The following is an 18,873-nucleotide window of genomic DNA, read 5'->3' as shown; positions in this document are numbered from 1 at the left end:
TTGGTTGAAGATCTGATAACATTCAGTATAAAAAATATGCAAAAGTAGAGAAAATTAGAAAGGGACAAATACTTTTTACGGCACTGTATAGCAGTAGAAATATATGGTGTGTAGAAATGTATGGTGGTGTTTCACTCACTCTCCGTAGGACTTTCCCCGTGCTGCAGGGCGAGCAGAGTAGTAGAAGAGCTTGAACTCGTCCATCCACACCTCCGCCGTCCGTCTGGTGTTCCTGCAACACAGCCAGGACAGCACACAGTAGGAGTCGGTAGGCGTTTTACATTAAAACACTTCATCTCAGTGTGGGCCAGACTGATAGTGTGAAAACACCTAGCACGTATGTGACCAAAATAACCATAAGCCAAGCCTGCCCTCACATACTGGTCTCAAACACATTCCAAGAAAATGAATAATCTCGTTTGCTGGAAGAAAGCAGAAAAATAATACATGTTCTGAGAGTCAAATGTACAAATCATATTCTATGTATGTCTAGCTCACACTTTTAAACATTCTACTCATGTGATTCCTCTGACACTGCTGCTGCATACTGTGGCCCTCCTCCCGATAGATATGTATGTATCTTGATTAAGACGTTAAAGGGATAATTTACTCCACTTTCATACACCTCTTTTGACATTTGAAAGCCTCTGGCAAACTTTGGATTTGGGGTGAAGACACATTTACACGTACATTTCAGTGCATCTCTAGCGTTCCACACTGTCCTGTTCAGTTAATTAAGCTAGTCTACACCCCTATCCTATGCTATCCACTTGGCCCTCACAGGCAGGAATAAGACAGCCTACTGTCACAACTCACATCGCTCCTTTCCACCTAACACGGTCTCAGAAGGAAGCATACTCAACACTATTGCGACACAGCCTGGCTTCTGAGCAGCAGCAGAAGATTTTGGGACAGAAAAGGGTGTAGCAGCTTGTAACACAAATTACAGTGATATTGTGCAGAGAGTGGAGCACGGAGAGTGCAGGTGAATAAATTACATATAATTATCAGAGAGCATGCTGAGCCACCAGCTGCCATTAGAAGCCTGGCTTTCTTTTCAGGACATGAAATCAAACATCATACTTGGAGTAATTATTCATTAACTTGGCTGAACTATGCTACACATACAAATTTTGTTGACAGGATTCATTAATTATTCATTGGGGGGCCTAATGTGTTTTGTGTTGTAAGTAAAGAGGGAACGCACACTGCCAGTCAGTCAAAGGAGAGGCAGCCAAGTCAAGGGGTGATTTTCGCACAACACATTTTCTGAAAACGGCTCTGTAATCAAATAAAATAGTGCGTTGTTCACTTTACATATTCAGTCCATGCCGTGACTTTCCTGAAGGCTAAATGCAAATGAGAAATACAAATTAAGAAAACCGATTCTGTCGATAATTGCATTGTTAACCAAGGGCAGCATTTCTGATTCATGCCAAAGTTGAACATTTGATAAAGAATGACATAATATGTAGACAAAACTTTTCAGAAAGAATAACAGAAATTGGGTGCACTCGTACGATCAGCTAACTAAAGCCCTGCCAAACACAGCAAGAACATGATTCTAATCTCCAATATGGAAAGAGAGCCAAACTACTCTAAAGTACAGAAGATAATAGAGCTTAGCATAATGCGTTCAAAAGAAAATGTTTGGCAAAGCTTTAGAGAAAACTACAGCAATGTCTTCAATTTGTATTTGCCACGTTCGCTGCAAATCTTATCCCACTATTGGGTTGCAATGCACGAATACCAGCCTACAGCTCAACAACTCATACAGTACATATCGAGTGGTACTTATTTTGGTCGTTGTAGGCTGCCTTTTTATCTTGGAGCAGGCAGATAGGCCAATTGTAATAGTCATGGCTCTCACGTAAACAATGGTGAATACAGCTAAATAACTCATACAGTATATATCGAGTGGTACATTGCAGTGCCTATTTTGGTTGCCATGGGTTGCTTTGTTATTTTGGAGCATACGGATAGATGCAGTAAGATATAGGTCTCACTTGATGTAGGTGTTGGGCGCCTTTGTATTTTGGAGCAGGCTGTGAGATAGGATACAGTACAAATGGAGTCAAGTCTTACTTGATGTAGGTGTTGGCGTTGCCCTCAGGGAAGATGTAGGGGTGTTTCTTGCGGAAGACGTGGCCGACCCTGCTGCAGGGGATAATCTCTAGGCTCCCTCCACACATCCACACCCGGAACGAGATCTCTATAGGGTTTCACACACACAACACAACACAACACACAGCTACCATTAGTTATCATTGTCCCATGGAATTACTCAGGGGCTGTCCTGACACAGAGAGCAGCACCGTATTGTATGTTCAGTGCTTGTAGACTGTATGAGTTATGGGTGAGAGGAGGTGCAGTGGGACAACAGAGTCCTAAGGACAGAGCGCTCATATACTGTAAGATGGAGAATGGTTACAGGGGATAGGAGAGGTTCAATTCTAACACACAAAGTTTCGCATACAATGTCTTGATCATCTACAAGTGAAACCAAATGAAGCTATACTCCTGTTAAGACGTTATACTATTTCTCATCCCAATACAATCCATACACATTACTCATCATCATTATCAGCATCAGCATCTGTATATTGGGCTCTGATGCCTTGAATATTAGATAACATGCTTGCTGCCTCATATCTCTTGTTTAAATCTGCCATGTCCAATGCTCACTTAAAGAAGCCACAAGAATGTAAATGAAGTCCTTCCATTGCCTGGTCTAATTTAGCCCAGACTAATACACTAGCCTATAGATATACGGCTGTTGCTACACACCTGTCTTTCAAACCCATCAGAGTTGAAGTTTCATAGCCTCATTATCAATGTATATGCTGTGTTTTTCTTTTTCAGAGTAACATCTTCAACACTTTCCCAACAAGCCTATGAGCTTTTTCTGCATTTCAAAGTGTCAAAGGGAGCAGCGTAGGGAATATTTTCCATCTCGGAGAGAAAGCGCAAAAGAGAAAAAGAGATGTGAGATGTGAAAGAGAGATGAAGAGAGAGAGAGAAAATAAAAAAGACTGGGGAGAGAGATAAAGAAAAAGAGAAAGTGTGAGAGAGAGAGAGAGAGAGCATCCTATTCAAGTCTTACTGTACCCCTGTCTCTGCTTTGTTCTCTAATGATCTGAAGCCTCAGCAGCAGTACAGACAGTCGGACCTGTCTGTCTAATATGAACCCCAGCATCCTTCTGCCAGAGATACATGGGAGAGTACTCGTCAGCCTCCTGGCCTTTTTAGAATCTGGAACACATTATGAATCATCGACACCACTACCACGGTTAGCTCGGGCTGCTGTGCACAACTCGCCTGCAGATGTACCTGACAGGAGCAAACATGAAGCAGGGAAGAGAACTACTAATGCTACCTATTGCTGCAGGGTTCTGGCTATGACTGGAATAGCTGAAATGTTTACACTCTCTCTAGCTTATCTGACAGTGGTGTGGTGTTATGCTGGACACTGATTGGTCATAGAAATTCTGCTTAATATTTGTGTCTTCCTGACCATTGATGTCACGTTCCTGACCTGTTTTCCTTTGTTTTGTATTCATTTTAGTTGGTCAGGGCGTGAGTTGGGTGGGTTTGTCTATGTTTGTATTTCTATGTGGGGTTTTGTGTTCGGCCTGGTATGATTCTCAATTAGAGACAGGTGTGTATTGTTTGTCTCTAATTGAGAGTCATACAAAGGCAGCCAGGGTTTCACTGGTGTTTTGTGGGTGTTTGTTCCTGTGTCCACACAGGACAGTTGAAGGTTAGTCACGTTTGTTGTTTTGTAGTTTTTGTAGTGTCTTGTTTTGCTGTGTTCATTAAAAGATGGCTTATTTCCCTCAATCCGCATCTTGGTCCTATCCATGCTCCTCCTCGTTTGAGGAGGAGAACAACATTGACTGCCTTTACAATTGACACTTTATAGTCAACTAAACAGTAAGTGTTACAAGTCCAACATATGGAGTGGATTTGATTGATTTGAAAAATTATCACTTTAGGATTTTGGGGATTTGGGACTGTGGTAAAATAACCATTACAAACCCAGAGTATCCCACAAAAACTTCCAACACAATACATCAACTGTCCCACTTCAGTAAGGAAAGTTCTCATGACGGCAACGCCCTTGAGCAGACAGAAGGACTGGTGTCAGCTATAGAGGCAGGCTATAAGTGCTGACAGACTGTCACGCTGCTGCCATTCAGGTGCTCTCAGGCAGCCTAATCCCCCCAGCTACAGCCCAGGCCAGCTCCAGCCCAGTCAGCTGACTCACTCACCAAAGTTCTCCCCACCCCAGATGTCCATGGCTGTGTCATACTTTCCCAGGTGGTTGAACCACGACTTGTCAATCACAAACAGCCCTCCGGCAATGATGGGAGTCCTGAGAAAGCGAGAGAGAGAGAGAGAGTATTCAGGGAATATTATTTTATGAAATATTAACCAAATAGGATATGATGGCTTCTCCCACCAAAATGTCAGACAGACATGAGGTAGTTTGGTGATGTTTTTGTAGATACTAAGAACACATTATTATAAATCCAGATGGCTGGTAGAAGAGTCCAACCTATCTAAATCCTATCCATCTCCACACAGTTGAGTCTTGTTGATGTGAAAAATGATGCTGGCCCGGCACGGCGAGTCTCAGGGAGTGTGTGTGAGCCGCTGAGTAAAATGTAAATTGATTGAGTGATACAGGAGCCAGCCGGCGGACAAACCCGGGCTGGACTGGCTGACAAGCAGAGTTTAAGAGGATACCTTCTCATTATCAGGCGGAAGCTGCACCCAGGCCCTCCACGGTGTGCCAACTGGGGCCTATCTAACACAATACACTTACAGCACACGACCAGACAATGCAGAGGGAGAGAGAGCTGAGAGAGAAAGGGGAGGGAGAGAGAGGGGTAGAGAGAGAGAGCTCTCATGTTTCTGACTTCAAGGCAAGCCATTTTAAAAGATTTTTGATTCTTTCATTTTGAAAGACGAGGAGCATCGTCTTGTTTCTAGAATAGACATGCTGTGATGCTCTCTGGCGTCAACAACATATTCTCCACATTCATTTTCTCACAGCGGTTTCTCATTCCCTGTCTCTGTCTGAAGAACCTGAGTAATTTACACTGAACAAAAATAGAAACGCAACATGCAACAATTTCAAAGATACAGTTCATATAAGGAAATAAATCCATTGAAATAAATAAATGAGGCTCTAATCTATGGATTTCACATGACTGGGAATATCTGTTGGTCACAGATGCCTTAAAAAAAGGTAGGGGCGTGGATCAGAAAACCAGTCAGTATCTGGTATGACCACCATTTGCCTAATGCAGCGTAGAGTTGATCAGGCTGTTGATTGTGGCCTGTGGAATGTTGTCCCTCTCCTCTTCAATGGCTGTGCGAAGTTGCTGGATACTGGCAGGAACTGGAACACGCTGTCATACATGTTAATCCAGAGCATCCCAAACATGCTTAATGGGTGGCATGTCTGGTGAGTATGCAGGCCATGGAAGAACTGGGACATTTTCAGCTTCCAGGAATTGTGTACAGATCCTTTTTGACATTTGCATTATCATGCTGAAACACAAGATAATGCCGGCAGATGAAGGGCAGGACAATGGGCCTAAGGATCTCGTCACGGTATCTCTGTGCATTCAAATTGCCATTGATTAAATGCAATTGTGTTCGTTGTCCGTAGCTTATGCCTGCCCATACCATAAACCCACCACCACCATGGGGCCCTCTGTTTACAACGTTGACATCAGCAAACTGCTCACTCACACGACGCCATACACACTGTCTGCCATCTGCCCAGTACAATTGAAACCGGGATTCATCCGTGTGGAGTACGCTTCTCCAGAGTGCCAGTGGCCATTGAAAGTGAGCATTTGCCCTCTGAAGTCAGTTATGACGCCAAACTGCAGTCAGGTCAAGACACTGGTGAGGATGACGAGCATGCAGATGAGCTTCCCTGAGAAGGTTTCTGACAGTTTGTGCAGAAATTCTTTGGTCTCAGACAATGCCGCAGGTGAAGAAGCCGGATGTGGAGGTCCTGGGCTGGCGTGGTTACACGTGGTCTGCGATTGTGAGGCCTGTTAGACGTACTGCCAAATTCTCTCAAATAAAGGTGGAGGTGGCTTATGGTAGAGAAATTAACATTCAATAATCTGGCAATAGTTCTGGTGGACATTCCTGCAGTCAGCATGTCAATTGCCCGCTCCCTCAAAACTTGAGACATCTGTTTTGATGTCCCCATATACAAAACTGCACCTATGTACAGTAATGATAATGCTGTTTAATCAGCCTGTTGATATGCCACACCTGTCAGGTGGATGAATTATCTTGACAAATGAGAAATGCTCACTAACAGGAATGTAAACACATTTGTGCACAAAATGTAAGAGAAATTGTATTTTGTGCGTATGAAACAATTCTGGGATTTTTTATTTCAGCTCATGAAACATGGGACCAACACTTTACATGTTGCGTTCATATTTTTTGTTCAGTGTAGTTTGATCAATATTCTTGAGGCAATACTACCTTCTCTGGTAATTTATAATGTCTCCAGAGTGCACTTGAGGCTACGTCAAACAAGTTAGCACCTAAATAGATACATTGACATCTGACAAAATACAGACCTCTCCAGCGAAAACCTTGGCTGCACCCTGAAAACCGCTTTAGGCTGCATGTTTTCCTCCTTCATTTAAAGTCTTGCATCAGGACATTACTATTTCTGGTAGTAAACATAAAGATTCATGATTTATTGATTCAGCTAACTATATATCAGCATAAAGTTAGAAACAGCTTATGAGGAGGCCTTGGGAAAGCCATTTTTATATTTAACCTTTATTTTACTAGGCAAGTCAGTTAAGAACAAATTCTTATTTACAATGGCGGCCTAGGGACAGTGGGTTCAGGGGCAGAATGACAGAGTTTTACCTTGTCAGCTCAGGGATTCGATCTAGCAACCTTTCGGTTACTGGCCCGTCGCTCTAACCACTAGGCTACCCGAGAAAGTTCAGCCCAGACACACAATAAAATAGAGAACTTGATGATTCTCTATTTTCCAGAAAGAGACATCCTTTGTTGTATATTTCCCCTGCTGCAACATAAGTACAGTATCTGCCAGACCTGAAGGAAGTATTACAAGAGGAACACCTAATTTGACAATGCTGTAAAACCCTGAGGTACATGCATCACCAAATCCTCCCTAGTTATTGGTGTCTGCCATTAACTACTGCTGCTGCTTCCATTTTCAGACACTGTTCATAAATAGACACCCCCTCCCACTGGAGAGAAGAAATGACAGAAAATGACATGCCTATGACAAACAGATGATGATGATGGGATTGAATGACTGGGTGATGATGTGCCGGCAGCGACAGGAGAGCAACAGGCTAGTAAGAGATGGAAGATTGGGGGATAATGACACATTTGTGACTCAACATGCCCTACGGAGTCTAGTTTGTAGTGTTCTTTAAGTGATGTGTATTATTGGGTAGATGCAATGAAGAAGAGTGATTGGCAATGCATAATCTGTCTCCATTGACCTTCTCTCGAACACTGTGCACACACACACACACACACACACACACACACACACACACACACACACACACACACACACACACACACACACACACACACACACACACACACACACCCACCCCATGCTCCAACCATCTGTGCCTCTTTAGCTCACCGCCTCTTCCAACACCCTCTCAGTTTCAGTCCCACCACTCCTGGTAGGTAGGTCTCTGCTAAAAAGTGTGTGCGTGTGCCCGAAACCACACGTCTCTATCTGTGTGTCTATCTCTACCAGTGTGAGGAGCAGACTCCATGTGACACTGCACCAGTCTGGGCACTTGGCCCATGCTGCCAGGCTGTGTGATGTGGGATCAGCTTCCCACCAGGCCTGGGTCTGTGCCTGGGCTATTAGAGGGCCTCATTACTCTAACACCCCCAGGGGCTGGGTGCTGGGGTGGGCACGGAGGGATGTAGGGTATTATACAACGGGTAGGTCTAATCCTGAATGCTGATTGGTTTAAACCACATTCCAGCCGGTGTCTATTCCACAAGTTACCACGGGCTAAATCTATGACGTTAAAATGCCTATTTACTCTGTTCCATCTGACTGTGAAATTCACTGTCTAATCAGCCCAGCCAAGCAATTTATGAACTTGATCTCCGCTATAAAAAAGCATCTAGACATTATCTCACATTTCTTTTCATTCCATTTTCAACAGCGGAGATTTGTATAAACCTTACCGCCTGTCTCTCTGATATTTGCAACATTGTTTCAATATATAATCTCCTGCTGTCCCATAGTAATGAACATGTCGGGAGTCGGGATGAGACAGACTGGCTGGCAGCTTTTCTCAGCCAGTCGAAATCATGAATCAGCTGGCATAATTTTTATTGATATATACAAAGAAATGTCAATTGAAAAAAGGTCAAATGGAACACAGCTAATTTGCAGTCTTTCTAGCTTCAGTTTAAAATGGTTGTGTTACTGTAGCTGTGTTGTTGGCTAGCTCCTCTGAAAAATAGTGACCTGACGAGAGAGCACATTTTCTATGCCAGGCAAAATCGCGCCTCATTGGCTCATTGTTATGGATGTCTCCAAATAAATGTCACTAGAAAACAAACGCAAATGCAGCTACTTTGGTGTTATTCTGGCTTCATTTTGATGTGACTGTAAGTTAGCCGTAGTTGGCTAGCTAGTAAGCAAGGGACAAGAACGCTGCCAGCCAGTATGGCAATGCAACATTTAGAACGAACGACGGCAACTGTAGTCTCTAGCAACCCTAGATTTGTGTCAGGATTATATCTTGTGGAAGGATGAAAGAGTATGAATAAATTCATAAAAAAAGAGAGGAATGAAAGATGGAAGTACAAACAGAGAGCTGAGTAAAGTATGAAGAGGAAACTAGACGAGGGGAGGAAAAAGAAGAAAACAGAAAGAGAAGAGGAAGGGAAGATGAGAGACAGATTGCCCTGAGCAGGGCTGAGGGACGCAAGTGGAGAGGCTCACCATCTTACTCATTTCTCAAGTGGAGGGAAGATGGCAGCCCACAGCCGAGCGTCTCTGACACTCTCACCAGTGCTCACTGGCAGGAGCCAAGGCTCTCAATCCCCGCACGGCACAGTGAATATTCATGACGGAAACACGTGTGACCGACCGGCTCGATTTGGTCATATGTAGCGTTTATATTTTATTTTTACATTGGATAAAAGTAGAGACTCAGAGATAGAAACACTACAGTGGAGGAACAATGGGAAAGAACTTCTGCTTTGAAAGTTGATAAACTTGTAACCTCACTTTTGAGAAAATGGCCCTTGAATATTTTGGTACACCTACTGGAGAGCTCTTCTTGTCCACACCCACTCAGCATCGTTCACACCCTCTTAAGCTTTAGCCCCACCCATCTCATTAAGGGTTCACATCTGAGGCTAAACATAGTGAGTACGGTAATGTACTAAACAACCAAAAATTTCAAGACTAAATACTGGTTTATACTACGTCTATCGACATGTCTGTATACAGTTGTCGTAGTGACATCATAAACATTCTATTGTCGTCCGACATCAAACTTGCTGTTGTTTTTGAAAAAGTATAAACAGACAGCAGCTTGGTGGTCCAAAATAGCATAACTGGTGTGTTTTAACACCAATAAACCCATCCGTTTACAAATGAATTTAGTATATGTCAATCTAGCAAACCAGGTAACTAAAAGCAACTTTCTAAACAATGTTTTGGTTAGTTTCTATCTTGTTAAGTTAGCTGGCAATGTTTTAAATTGGGGCTAATTTGTATTCATTATTACAGAAACATAAACTCACAATAAGATGACCTGCAAGTTAATGGCGAGCTAATTACAGAAAATAGCTTACGGTTGTGAGTGTGAGGAAATAAAAGCAGGGCATTCTACCAGAGAATTTTAGAACTGAGACACTTGTTGGCCTAACGCTATATCCTAATTTGACTTTGGTGCAGGTTATGTTGTTCTCCACATTACCGTCTCTGGTAAACACACACTATATCAAATAAAAGTTTATTTGTCACATGCACAGGATACAGAAGGTGTAAACGGTACAGTGAAATAGTTACTTGTATAGTGGAGTCTTCTGTTTAGACATGTAGCTAGCTAGCTAAACAATTTACCATCATTCCAATTCATAATGTTACTACCCTGCCTGAATTTTGACAACAGTATCAAGTATTTTCTTAGAAAATATGTTCCTTTATAGAAATGTGTGCTAGTGTTTTGAATATAAAAGTTGTTTATCTCTGTACCTGTAGAATAATTATTACCGGAAATGAACGGAGAGAGAGAGAGATGTGTGAGAGAGATCAATCAATCATTCTAGCCGAGCATTAAAATGATCTGCCCTGGATTCAGAGCCATCCGGGGCCAGGAGGATTAAAGATGATCAACTATTTTTGACTGAAATAATGCAAAGGTGCTTTAACTGGCTGTGGTCCGGTCCCCTCTCTGATCTCCTCTGGGCTGCATCCTCATTAGTTGTGCTGCTGCTATCTCTGCAGAGATCACTGGTTTAACTGCCTCTTCCAGCTGCTGCTGCTGCCTAGTCCGCTTCTCCCTCTCTCCTCCCTGATGGACTGTTCAGATCACAGTGCAGTGAAAGGACACAAGGGGAGACTTCATTCTACTGTTCCTCCGCTCTGCTCTATCAGATGAAAAAGAAAAAACATGGTTGCATGCTGCCAGCCACTGGACTTAGGAACGGAGGGATGAGCTGTCAGGCAGGCACCCCCTACTCCCCTCCTCTATCCCTCTGTCCCTCCACTCTCTTCTCTTCTGCAGCCAGGCCAGACCGTCCCGTAATATCCGTCTTCATGCCTCCCTTCACTTACTTAATGGGTTCGGTGGGGTCAGTTCTCCTGGCTTTCTGCTCAGCAGACAACTGCTCCCACTTGAAATGTAGACTCCAGTCGAAGCCTGCAGCAGAGAGAGAGAGATAATCACAACATGAACTGAGAATGTGGGAGGGTGAGGGAGAGAAATAGCGGGAGAGAGATGGTAAGTCAGGGGAGGGTCAGGAGGAGAGCATTGCAGGTCAGAGAGAAGGGAACCAAACGACTAACAACAAAAGGATGATGAGAGGAAGGGGGTGAGAAGGAGGGTGGACTATGAACTATAAAGGCGGGGTGGATTATAAAAACACTGCAGCAGCCTCTTCCTTCATCACACGCTTTATTAATCTCTGGCAGAACACTGTCAATAATTACAACCACCATTCCTGCAACCGTCTCCTATTTAATTACTCTAATGATTAATTATGGGCCCCAGCCCATTGGCTAATAGCTGATCTGGGCTGAACCTTGGGAATGACCTTTATCAGGCTTTACACAAGAGCTTTTAAATAGCCCTTCCCATCCTGTCCTGAGACAGACGCAGTGCCCTTGATGTCTTCAAATCTATGCATGAGAGAGCCAATTAATATTTGTTCTATTAAAACTTCTCTGGGCTATGTGGGACGCTAACGTCCCACTTGGCCAAAAGCCAGTAAAAATGCAGAGCGCCAAATTCAAATAAATTACTATAAAAATAAAACTTTCATTAATTCACACATGAAAGATACCAAATTAAAGCTACACTTGTTGTGAATCCAGCCAACATGAAAGCACACCAAACGATTATGTTAGGTCAGAGCCAAGTCACAGAAAAACAGCCATTTTTCCAGCCAAAGAGAGGAGTAACAAAAAGCAGAAATAGAGATCATATTAATTACTAACCTTTGATGATCTTCATCAGATGACACTCATAGGACTTCATGTTACACAATACATGTATGTTTTGTTCGGTAAAGTTCATATTTATATCCAAAAATCTGAGTTTAGGCGGGACGCTACTGTCTCACTTGGCCAAAAGCCAGAGAAATTGCAGAGCGCCAAATTCAAATAAATTACTATAAAAATCAAACTTTCATTAAATCACACATGAAAGATACCAAATTAAAGCTACACTTGTTGTGAATCCAGCCAACATGTCAGAATTCAAATAGGCTTTTCGGCGAAAGCATAAGATGCTATTATCTGAGGATAGCAACAGAGTAAACAAAGAGAGAGATTCATATTTCAACCCTGCAGGCGCGACACAAAACGCAAAATATAATTCATGCCTTACCTTTGACGAGCTTCTGTGGTTAGCACGCCAATATGTCCCATAAACATCACAAATGGTCCTTTTGTTCGATTAATTCCGTCAATATATATCCAAAATGTCCATTTATTTGGCGCATTTGATCCAGAAAAACACCGGTTCCAACTCGTGAAACATGACTACAAAATATCTCAAAAGTTACCTGTAAACTTTGCCAAAACATTTCAAACTACTTTTGTAATACAACTTTACGTATTTTTAACGTAAATAATCGATAAAATTGAAGACGGGATGATCTGTGTTCAATACAAGATTAAAACAAACTGTAGCTAGCTTTCTGGTCACGCGCCTCTATCTAACAGTACACTTCAAGTGACCCTCGTTCAAGATGGCCGTACTTCTTCATTACACAAAGGAAAAAACCTCAACTAATTTCTAAAGACTGTTGACATCCAGTGGAAGCGGTAGGAACTGCAAGAAGGTCAATTAGAAATCTGGATTCCCAATGAAAACCCATTGAAAAGAGAGTGACCTCAAAACAAAAAAAATCTGAACGGTTTGTCCTCAGGGTTTCGCCTGCTAAATAAGTTATGTTATACTCACAAACATGATTCAAACAGTTTTATAAACTTCAGAGTGTTTTCTATTCAAATCTACTAATAATATGCATATCTTATCTTCTGGGGAAGAGTAGCTGGCAGTTGAATTTGGGTATGCTTTTCATCCAAACGTGAAAATGCTGCCCCCTATCCTAGAGAAGTTAATAAAGTACGTGGATGTGTGTCTGTTTGTGTACGTGAACATGTGTGTGCGTGTGCACGGCTTAGTGTGTCTGTGTATGTGTCTCAGTATGTGTGCGTGCCACACCCTGATCTGTTTCACCTGTCTTGTGCTCGTCTCCACCCCCACCAGGTGTCTCATGTTTTTTCCCAATTATCCCCTTTGTATTTAAACCTGCATTTTCTATTTGTCTGTTGCCAGTTCATCTTGTATTGTCAGGTCGTACCAGCATGTTTCCCGTTTTTTTTTGTTCTCAAGTTTTTGTTTCTAGTCTTCCCGGTTCTGACCTTTCTGCCTGGCCTGACCCTGAGCCTGCCTGCCATCCTGTACCTGCTTGACTCTGACCTGGTTTACCAACGTCTGCCTGCCCTCGACCTGCCCTTTGCCTGCCCCCTGTGTTATAATAAATTATCTCAGAATCAAACTATCCGCCTCCTGTGTCTGCATCTGGGTCTTATCCTGAGTTGTGATTGTGTGTGTGTGTGTGTGTGTGTGTGTGTGTGTGTGTGTGTGTGTGTGTGTGTGTGTGTGTGTGTGTGTGTGTGTGTGTGTGTGTGTGTGTGTGTGTGTGTGCGCGCATGGGAGAGAGAGAGGGTCTGATTTGGAGCAGACCCAGGAGTGCTGGCGCAGCAGTCTGCAGGCAGGCAGGGCTGGCTCTCAGTGGATCCATACGCCTCTATTGACACCACATATTTTTCATGTTATGAGAGATGGCTACATCAATAATTAAAACGTCCAATCTGAGAAGGCCTTGGACTATTATCCCCATTGGCTGTCGTATCCAGTTCCCTGGGAACACTGATTGGAGCTGTTCATCTGTGTGTGTGTGTGTGTGTGTGTGTGTGTGTGTGTAGCCTCTACTATCCAGGTAATGGAGACCTAGTAGCCTGGGGGAGGAAATGGAAAGAAGGAAGGGATGGGGTCAGGGATAAGGGATGAAAAGAAGGATGGAGAAAGGGGGGGTTGGACAGAGAGCTGGACAGATACAGAGAGAGAGAGAGAGGGACATGAGTGTGGCGATAGCGATTAGGACGGGAAGGTCAAGTCCCTGTCGCTCCATACCTCCACGGAGGTCAGAGGAGGCTGCTACGTAGGCGAAGGTATCCATGTTGATGATGTCGATCACTGGGCTCACCACACAGGTCGGGTCCTGGTGAGACGAGACGAGACAGAGACAGAGACAGAGACAGAGACAGAGACAAAGAGAGAGAGAGAGAGAGAGAGAGAGAGAGAGAGAGAGAGAGAGAGAGACGGGGGTCAGAGATGTTCAAAACTCACAGTAAGAGCCAATGGCACGATTCCTTATTTAGAGTTCAGAAGCTGAAGTTAATGAAAAAGGTATGGGAGTAATGGGAGGCATTGATGTGCTGCAGGGCACTGATTAAACATACATTATGTTCATACAGTAGGTTGCCCAGTAGTGTGGATTATGTTTCAGTTAATGCTCTGGTGCTCATTCAGTAGTCATAGCCTAGTAGTCCTGAAGTCAAGGAAATAACCGGGGAAAATGTCCACCTTTAGGACATGTGATACATCTGGTGGGATGTGCTGATTAATTGCTGTTAGGGTCACTTGAAAGACATGATAATGGCTTGGGGTCATTGTCTTGTCTTTCCTCCTTCCAGCTAAAGGAAGGTACATCGATCAGTGTCTGATCAGATCAGACAGAGTGAATAGGAGGTTAACAGGCGGTGTATGTGAAAGTCATGTCTTGAAATAGTCTGCTCACACTCCCATGCCTGCCATGCACACACCAGTCAGAACTCACATACACACACACACTAAGTCTCAGTCAAAGCCCATGACAGAGTCATCTTTAGGAGCTGACACACATACGCACGCACGCACACGCACACGCACGCACACACACACACACACACACACACACACACACACACACACACACACACACACACACACACACACACACACACACACACACACACACACACACACACACACACACACACACACACACACACACACACACACACACACAGAGTGACAGGCAGCATCCTGGGCGGTCTGACCACATTATCTGACATTTGATTCGCACACGCTCATCTGCTCTTCTTCAGACATTCACTTTCTCTCATCCCTCTATTCCCCTCCTCTCCCTCTTATATTTTCTCTCTGCCAAGGTGATTGACCAGCACCCATGCTTCACAAGACTGCTCGGGTACGTTTTCCATTTCGCATGAGACTACTGAGTTTTCCATTCCTTTCAACCATTTCAATTGCAAATGATCTTCTGTTCTCAGACATTACGCGGCTCTGAGAGGAACGCACCTTTACAGCGGCGTGGTGTGTCATGAATGTTATACATGCGTCTTTGTGCCTGCATTTACATAAATCAATAAGTAATACATTTAGAAATAGATATGTATATATGTGGATAGTGATGGATGACTCCCTCAGAACAAAATCAATTCTGTTTATTTTAATATATTGATTGTTTGTAGACAAGAGCTTCCTGTATTAGTACATATATTACAAAACATTATGCTATGCCTCGCAGCGCCAAATCCAAAATAATGATGGGACGTTGTTGAGAACTTAATGTCAGACATCGGCAGCCGTACCAGGGAATTAAGATGCAGACAGCACTTTGAAATCAGACATGCATGAAGGTTAGTATATAATTGAATATAACATGTAAGCCCCCCAGCATTAGCCAGTTACCATAGACGTCTATCAATGTTTAGAGAGCAGTATGTCCACATAAGAGCGTTTGAGGGGGGGGGAGTGGTGAGTCAACCCTCTGTCTTAGCCTGGGGGAGAGGAAGAGTGCTGTTGGTGTAAATTGAGGGAGGCACTTCTTCCAGATTAGGGGCAATCAGAGGAACAGCAGAAGGTAAACTGCCATTTTCTCCCCAGTCACAACACACTGAGAGCTCTGAGAGCTGCTGGTGCTCCATGAGACAGTTCACAATGCTACAGTTACACACAAGCTAGGAGGGAGTTTTTCATTCATTCCTGGAGATAAAGACATACACTGTATCAAAAAGAGAGATTATGTGTAGGAGTCCGAGAGTAGGGTGGGGGGTTCTGTGGACTGAAGTTCACAAAAAAGCGGACAGTTAAGTCACCTGATAGAAATATGTTGTAAGAACAAATACGCATTAGAGTTCATTTTTTGTCATGAATCTTGTTCTTGAGGGAGTTCTGCAGAGTGGTCACTAACTGGCACAGTCACAAAGTAACCCTAATGCCTAACTGAATTTTTACAATATACTCAATTTTGACTTTGCAGATGGCCAATCTAAGGGGAAATCGCTTAGTTCTGTCTCCATGACAAGACTCATGACAATAAACATCAACCTGCATTTTAAGGTGGGACTTATTTTCTCTGAAGTTTGCAAGTAGCTTTATTCTGTCTAGGAAAAATAATATCAAATGAGTATACGAGAATGGGGTGGAATTTCTTTCTATTCTGGGAGATGTATCATCTTGCAGAGTAGATGTTGGAGGTGTGTGTCACTGCCTGTACTGTACAGTACTGTTACTGTAGATGTAGGAGGTGTCAGTGCCTGTACTGTTACTGTAGATGTAGGAGGTGTCACTGCCTGTACTGTACAGTACTGTTACTGTAGATGTAGGAGGTGTCAGTGCCTGTACTGTTACTGTAGATGTAGGAGGTGTCAGTGCCTGTACTGTTACTGTAGATGTAGGAGGTGTCACTGCCTGTACTGTACAGTACTGTTACTGTAGAAGTAGGAGGTGTCAGTGCCTGTACTGTTACTGTAGATGTAGGAGGTGTCACTGCCTGTACTGTACAGTACTGTTACTGTAGATGTAGGAGTGTGTCACTGCCTGTACTGTACAGTACTGTTACTGTAGATGTAGGTGTGTGTCACTGCCTGTACTGTACAGTACTGTTACTGTAGATGTAGGAGTGTGTCAGTGCCTGTACTGTTACTGTAGATGTAGGAGTGTGTCACTGCCTGTACTGTACAGTACTGTTACTGTAGATGTAGGAGTGTGTCAGTGCCTGTACTGTTACTGTAGATGTAGGAGTGTGTCAGTGCCTGTACTGTTACAGTAGATGTAGGAGTGTGTCAGTGCCTGTACTGTTACTGTAGATGTAGGAGTGTGTCACTGCCTGTACTGTACAGTACTGTTACTGTAGATGTAGGAGGTGTCAGTGCCTGTACTGTACAGTACTGTTACTGTAGATGTAGGAGGTGTCACTGCCTGTACTGTTACTGTAGATGTAGGAGGTGTCACTGCCTGTACTGTACAGTACTGTTACTGTAGATGTTGGAGGTGTCACTACCTGTACTGTACAGTACTGTTACTGTAGATGTAGGAGGTGTCAGTGCCTGTACTGTACAGTACTGTTACTGTAGATGTAGGAGGTGTCACTGCCTGTACTGTACAGTACTGTTACTGTAGATGTAGGAGGTGTCACTGCCTGTACTGTACAGTACTGTTACTGTAGATGTAGGAGTGTGTCACTGCCTGTACTGTACAGTACTGTTACTGTAGATGTAGGAGTGTGTCACTGCCTGTACTGTTACTGTAGATGTAGGAGGTGTCACTGCCTGTACTGTTACTGTAGATGTAGGAGGTGTCACTGCCTGTACTGTACAGTACTGTTACTGTAGATGTAGGAGTGTGTCAGTGCCTGTACTGTTACTGTAGATGTAGGAGGTGTCACTGCCTGTACTGTTACTGTAGATGTAGGAGGTGGCACTGCCTGTACTGTTACTGTAGATGTAGGAGGTGTCACTGCCTGTACTGTACAGTACTGTTACTGTAGACGTAGGAGTGTGTCAGTGCCTGTACTGTTACTGTAGATGTAGGAGTGTGTCACTGCCTGTACTGTTACTGTAGATGTAGGAGGTGTCACTGCCTGTACTGTTACTGTAGATGTAGGAGGTGTCACTGCCTGTACTGTTACTGTAGATGTAGGAGGTGTCACTGCCTGTACTGTACAGTACTGTTACTGTAGATGTAGGAGTGTGTCAGTGCCTGTACTGTTACTGTAGATGTAGGAGGTGTCACTGCCTGTACTGTACAGTACTGTTACTGTAGATGTAGGAGGTGTCACTGCCTGTACTGTTACTGTAGATGTAGGAGGTGTCACTGCCTGTACTGTACAGTACTGTTACTGTAGATGTAGGAGTGTGTCACTGCCTGTACTGTTACTGTAGATGTAGGAGGTGTCACTGCCTGTACTGTTACTGTAGATTTAGGAGGTGTCACTGCCTGTACTGTACAGTACAGTTACTGTAGATGTAGGAGTGTGTCACTGCCTGTACTGTACAGTACTGTTACTGTAGATGTAGGAGTGTGTCACTGCCTGTACTGTACAGTACTGTTACTGTAGATGTAGGAGGTGTCACTGCCTGTACTGTACAGTACTGTTACTGTAGATGTAGGAGGTGTCACTGCCTGTACTGTACAGTACTGTTACTGTAGATGTAGGAGTGTGTCACTGCCTGTACTGTAGAGTACTGTTACTGTAGATGTAGGAGTGTGTCAGTGCCTGTACTGTACAGTACTGTTACTGTAGATGTAGGAGTGTGTCACTGCCTGTACTGTACAGTACTGTTACTGTAGATGTAGGAGTGTGTCACTGCCTGTACTGTTACTGTAGATGTAGGAGTGTGTCACTGCCTGTACTGTACAGTACTGTTACTGTAGATGTAGGAGTGTGTCAGTGCCTGTACTGTTACTGTAGATGTAGGAGTGTGTCACTGCCTGTACTGTACAGTACTGTTACTGTAGATGTAGGAGTGTGTCACTGCCTGTACTGTTACTGTAGATGTAGGAGTGTGTCAGTGCCTGTACTGTTACTGTAGATGTAGGAGTGTGTCAGTGCCTGTACTGTTACTGTAGATGTAGGAGTGTGTCACTGCCTGTACTGTACAGTACTGTTACTGTAGATGTAGGAGGTGTCAGTGCCTGTACTGTTACTGTAGATGTAGGAGGTGTCAGTGCCTGTACTGTTACTGTAGATGTAGGAGTGTGTCACTGC

General features: G+C 43.6%; 1 protein-coding gene across 1 annotated transcript in view; it reads right to left on the bottom strand.

Annotated features, from left to right (window-relative positions):
- galnt14 (UDP-N-acetyl-alpha-D-galactosamine:polypeptide N-acetylgalactosaminyltransferase 14 (GalNAc-T14)) overlaps positions 1–18,873 on the bottom strand; it is a 129,245-nt gene that overhangs the window by 24,543 nt on the left and 85,829 nt on the right. Inside the window, exons 7-11 of the mRNA XM_055872693.1 lie at positions 13,953–14,040; positions 10,862–10,946; positions 4,272–4,375; positions 2,086–2,212; positions 140–232 (exon numbers count right to left, since the gene is read on the bottom strand). Of these exons, the coding sequence (XP_055728668.1) occupies positions 140–232; positions 2,086–2,212; positions 4,272–4,375; positions 10,862–10,946; positions 13,953–14,040 (497 nt within the window). The remainder of the gene's footprint in view (positions 1–139; positions 233–2,085; positions 2,213–4,271; positions 4,376–10,861; positions 10,947–13,952; positions 14,041–18,873) is intronic.

Source organism: Salvelinus fontinalis, chromosome 20, assembly GCF_029448725.1.
Source record: "Salvelinus fontinalis isolate EN_2023a chromosome 20, ASM2944872v1, whole genome shotgun sequence".
Classification (NCBI taxonomy): Eukaryota; Metazoa; Chordata; class Actinopteri; order Salmoniformes; family Salmonidae; genus Salvelinus; species Salvelinus fontinalis.
Note: the sequence above shows the minus strand (reverse complement) of the source record. Positions and strands in the feature narration are given on the sequence as shown.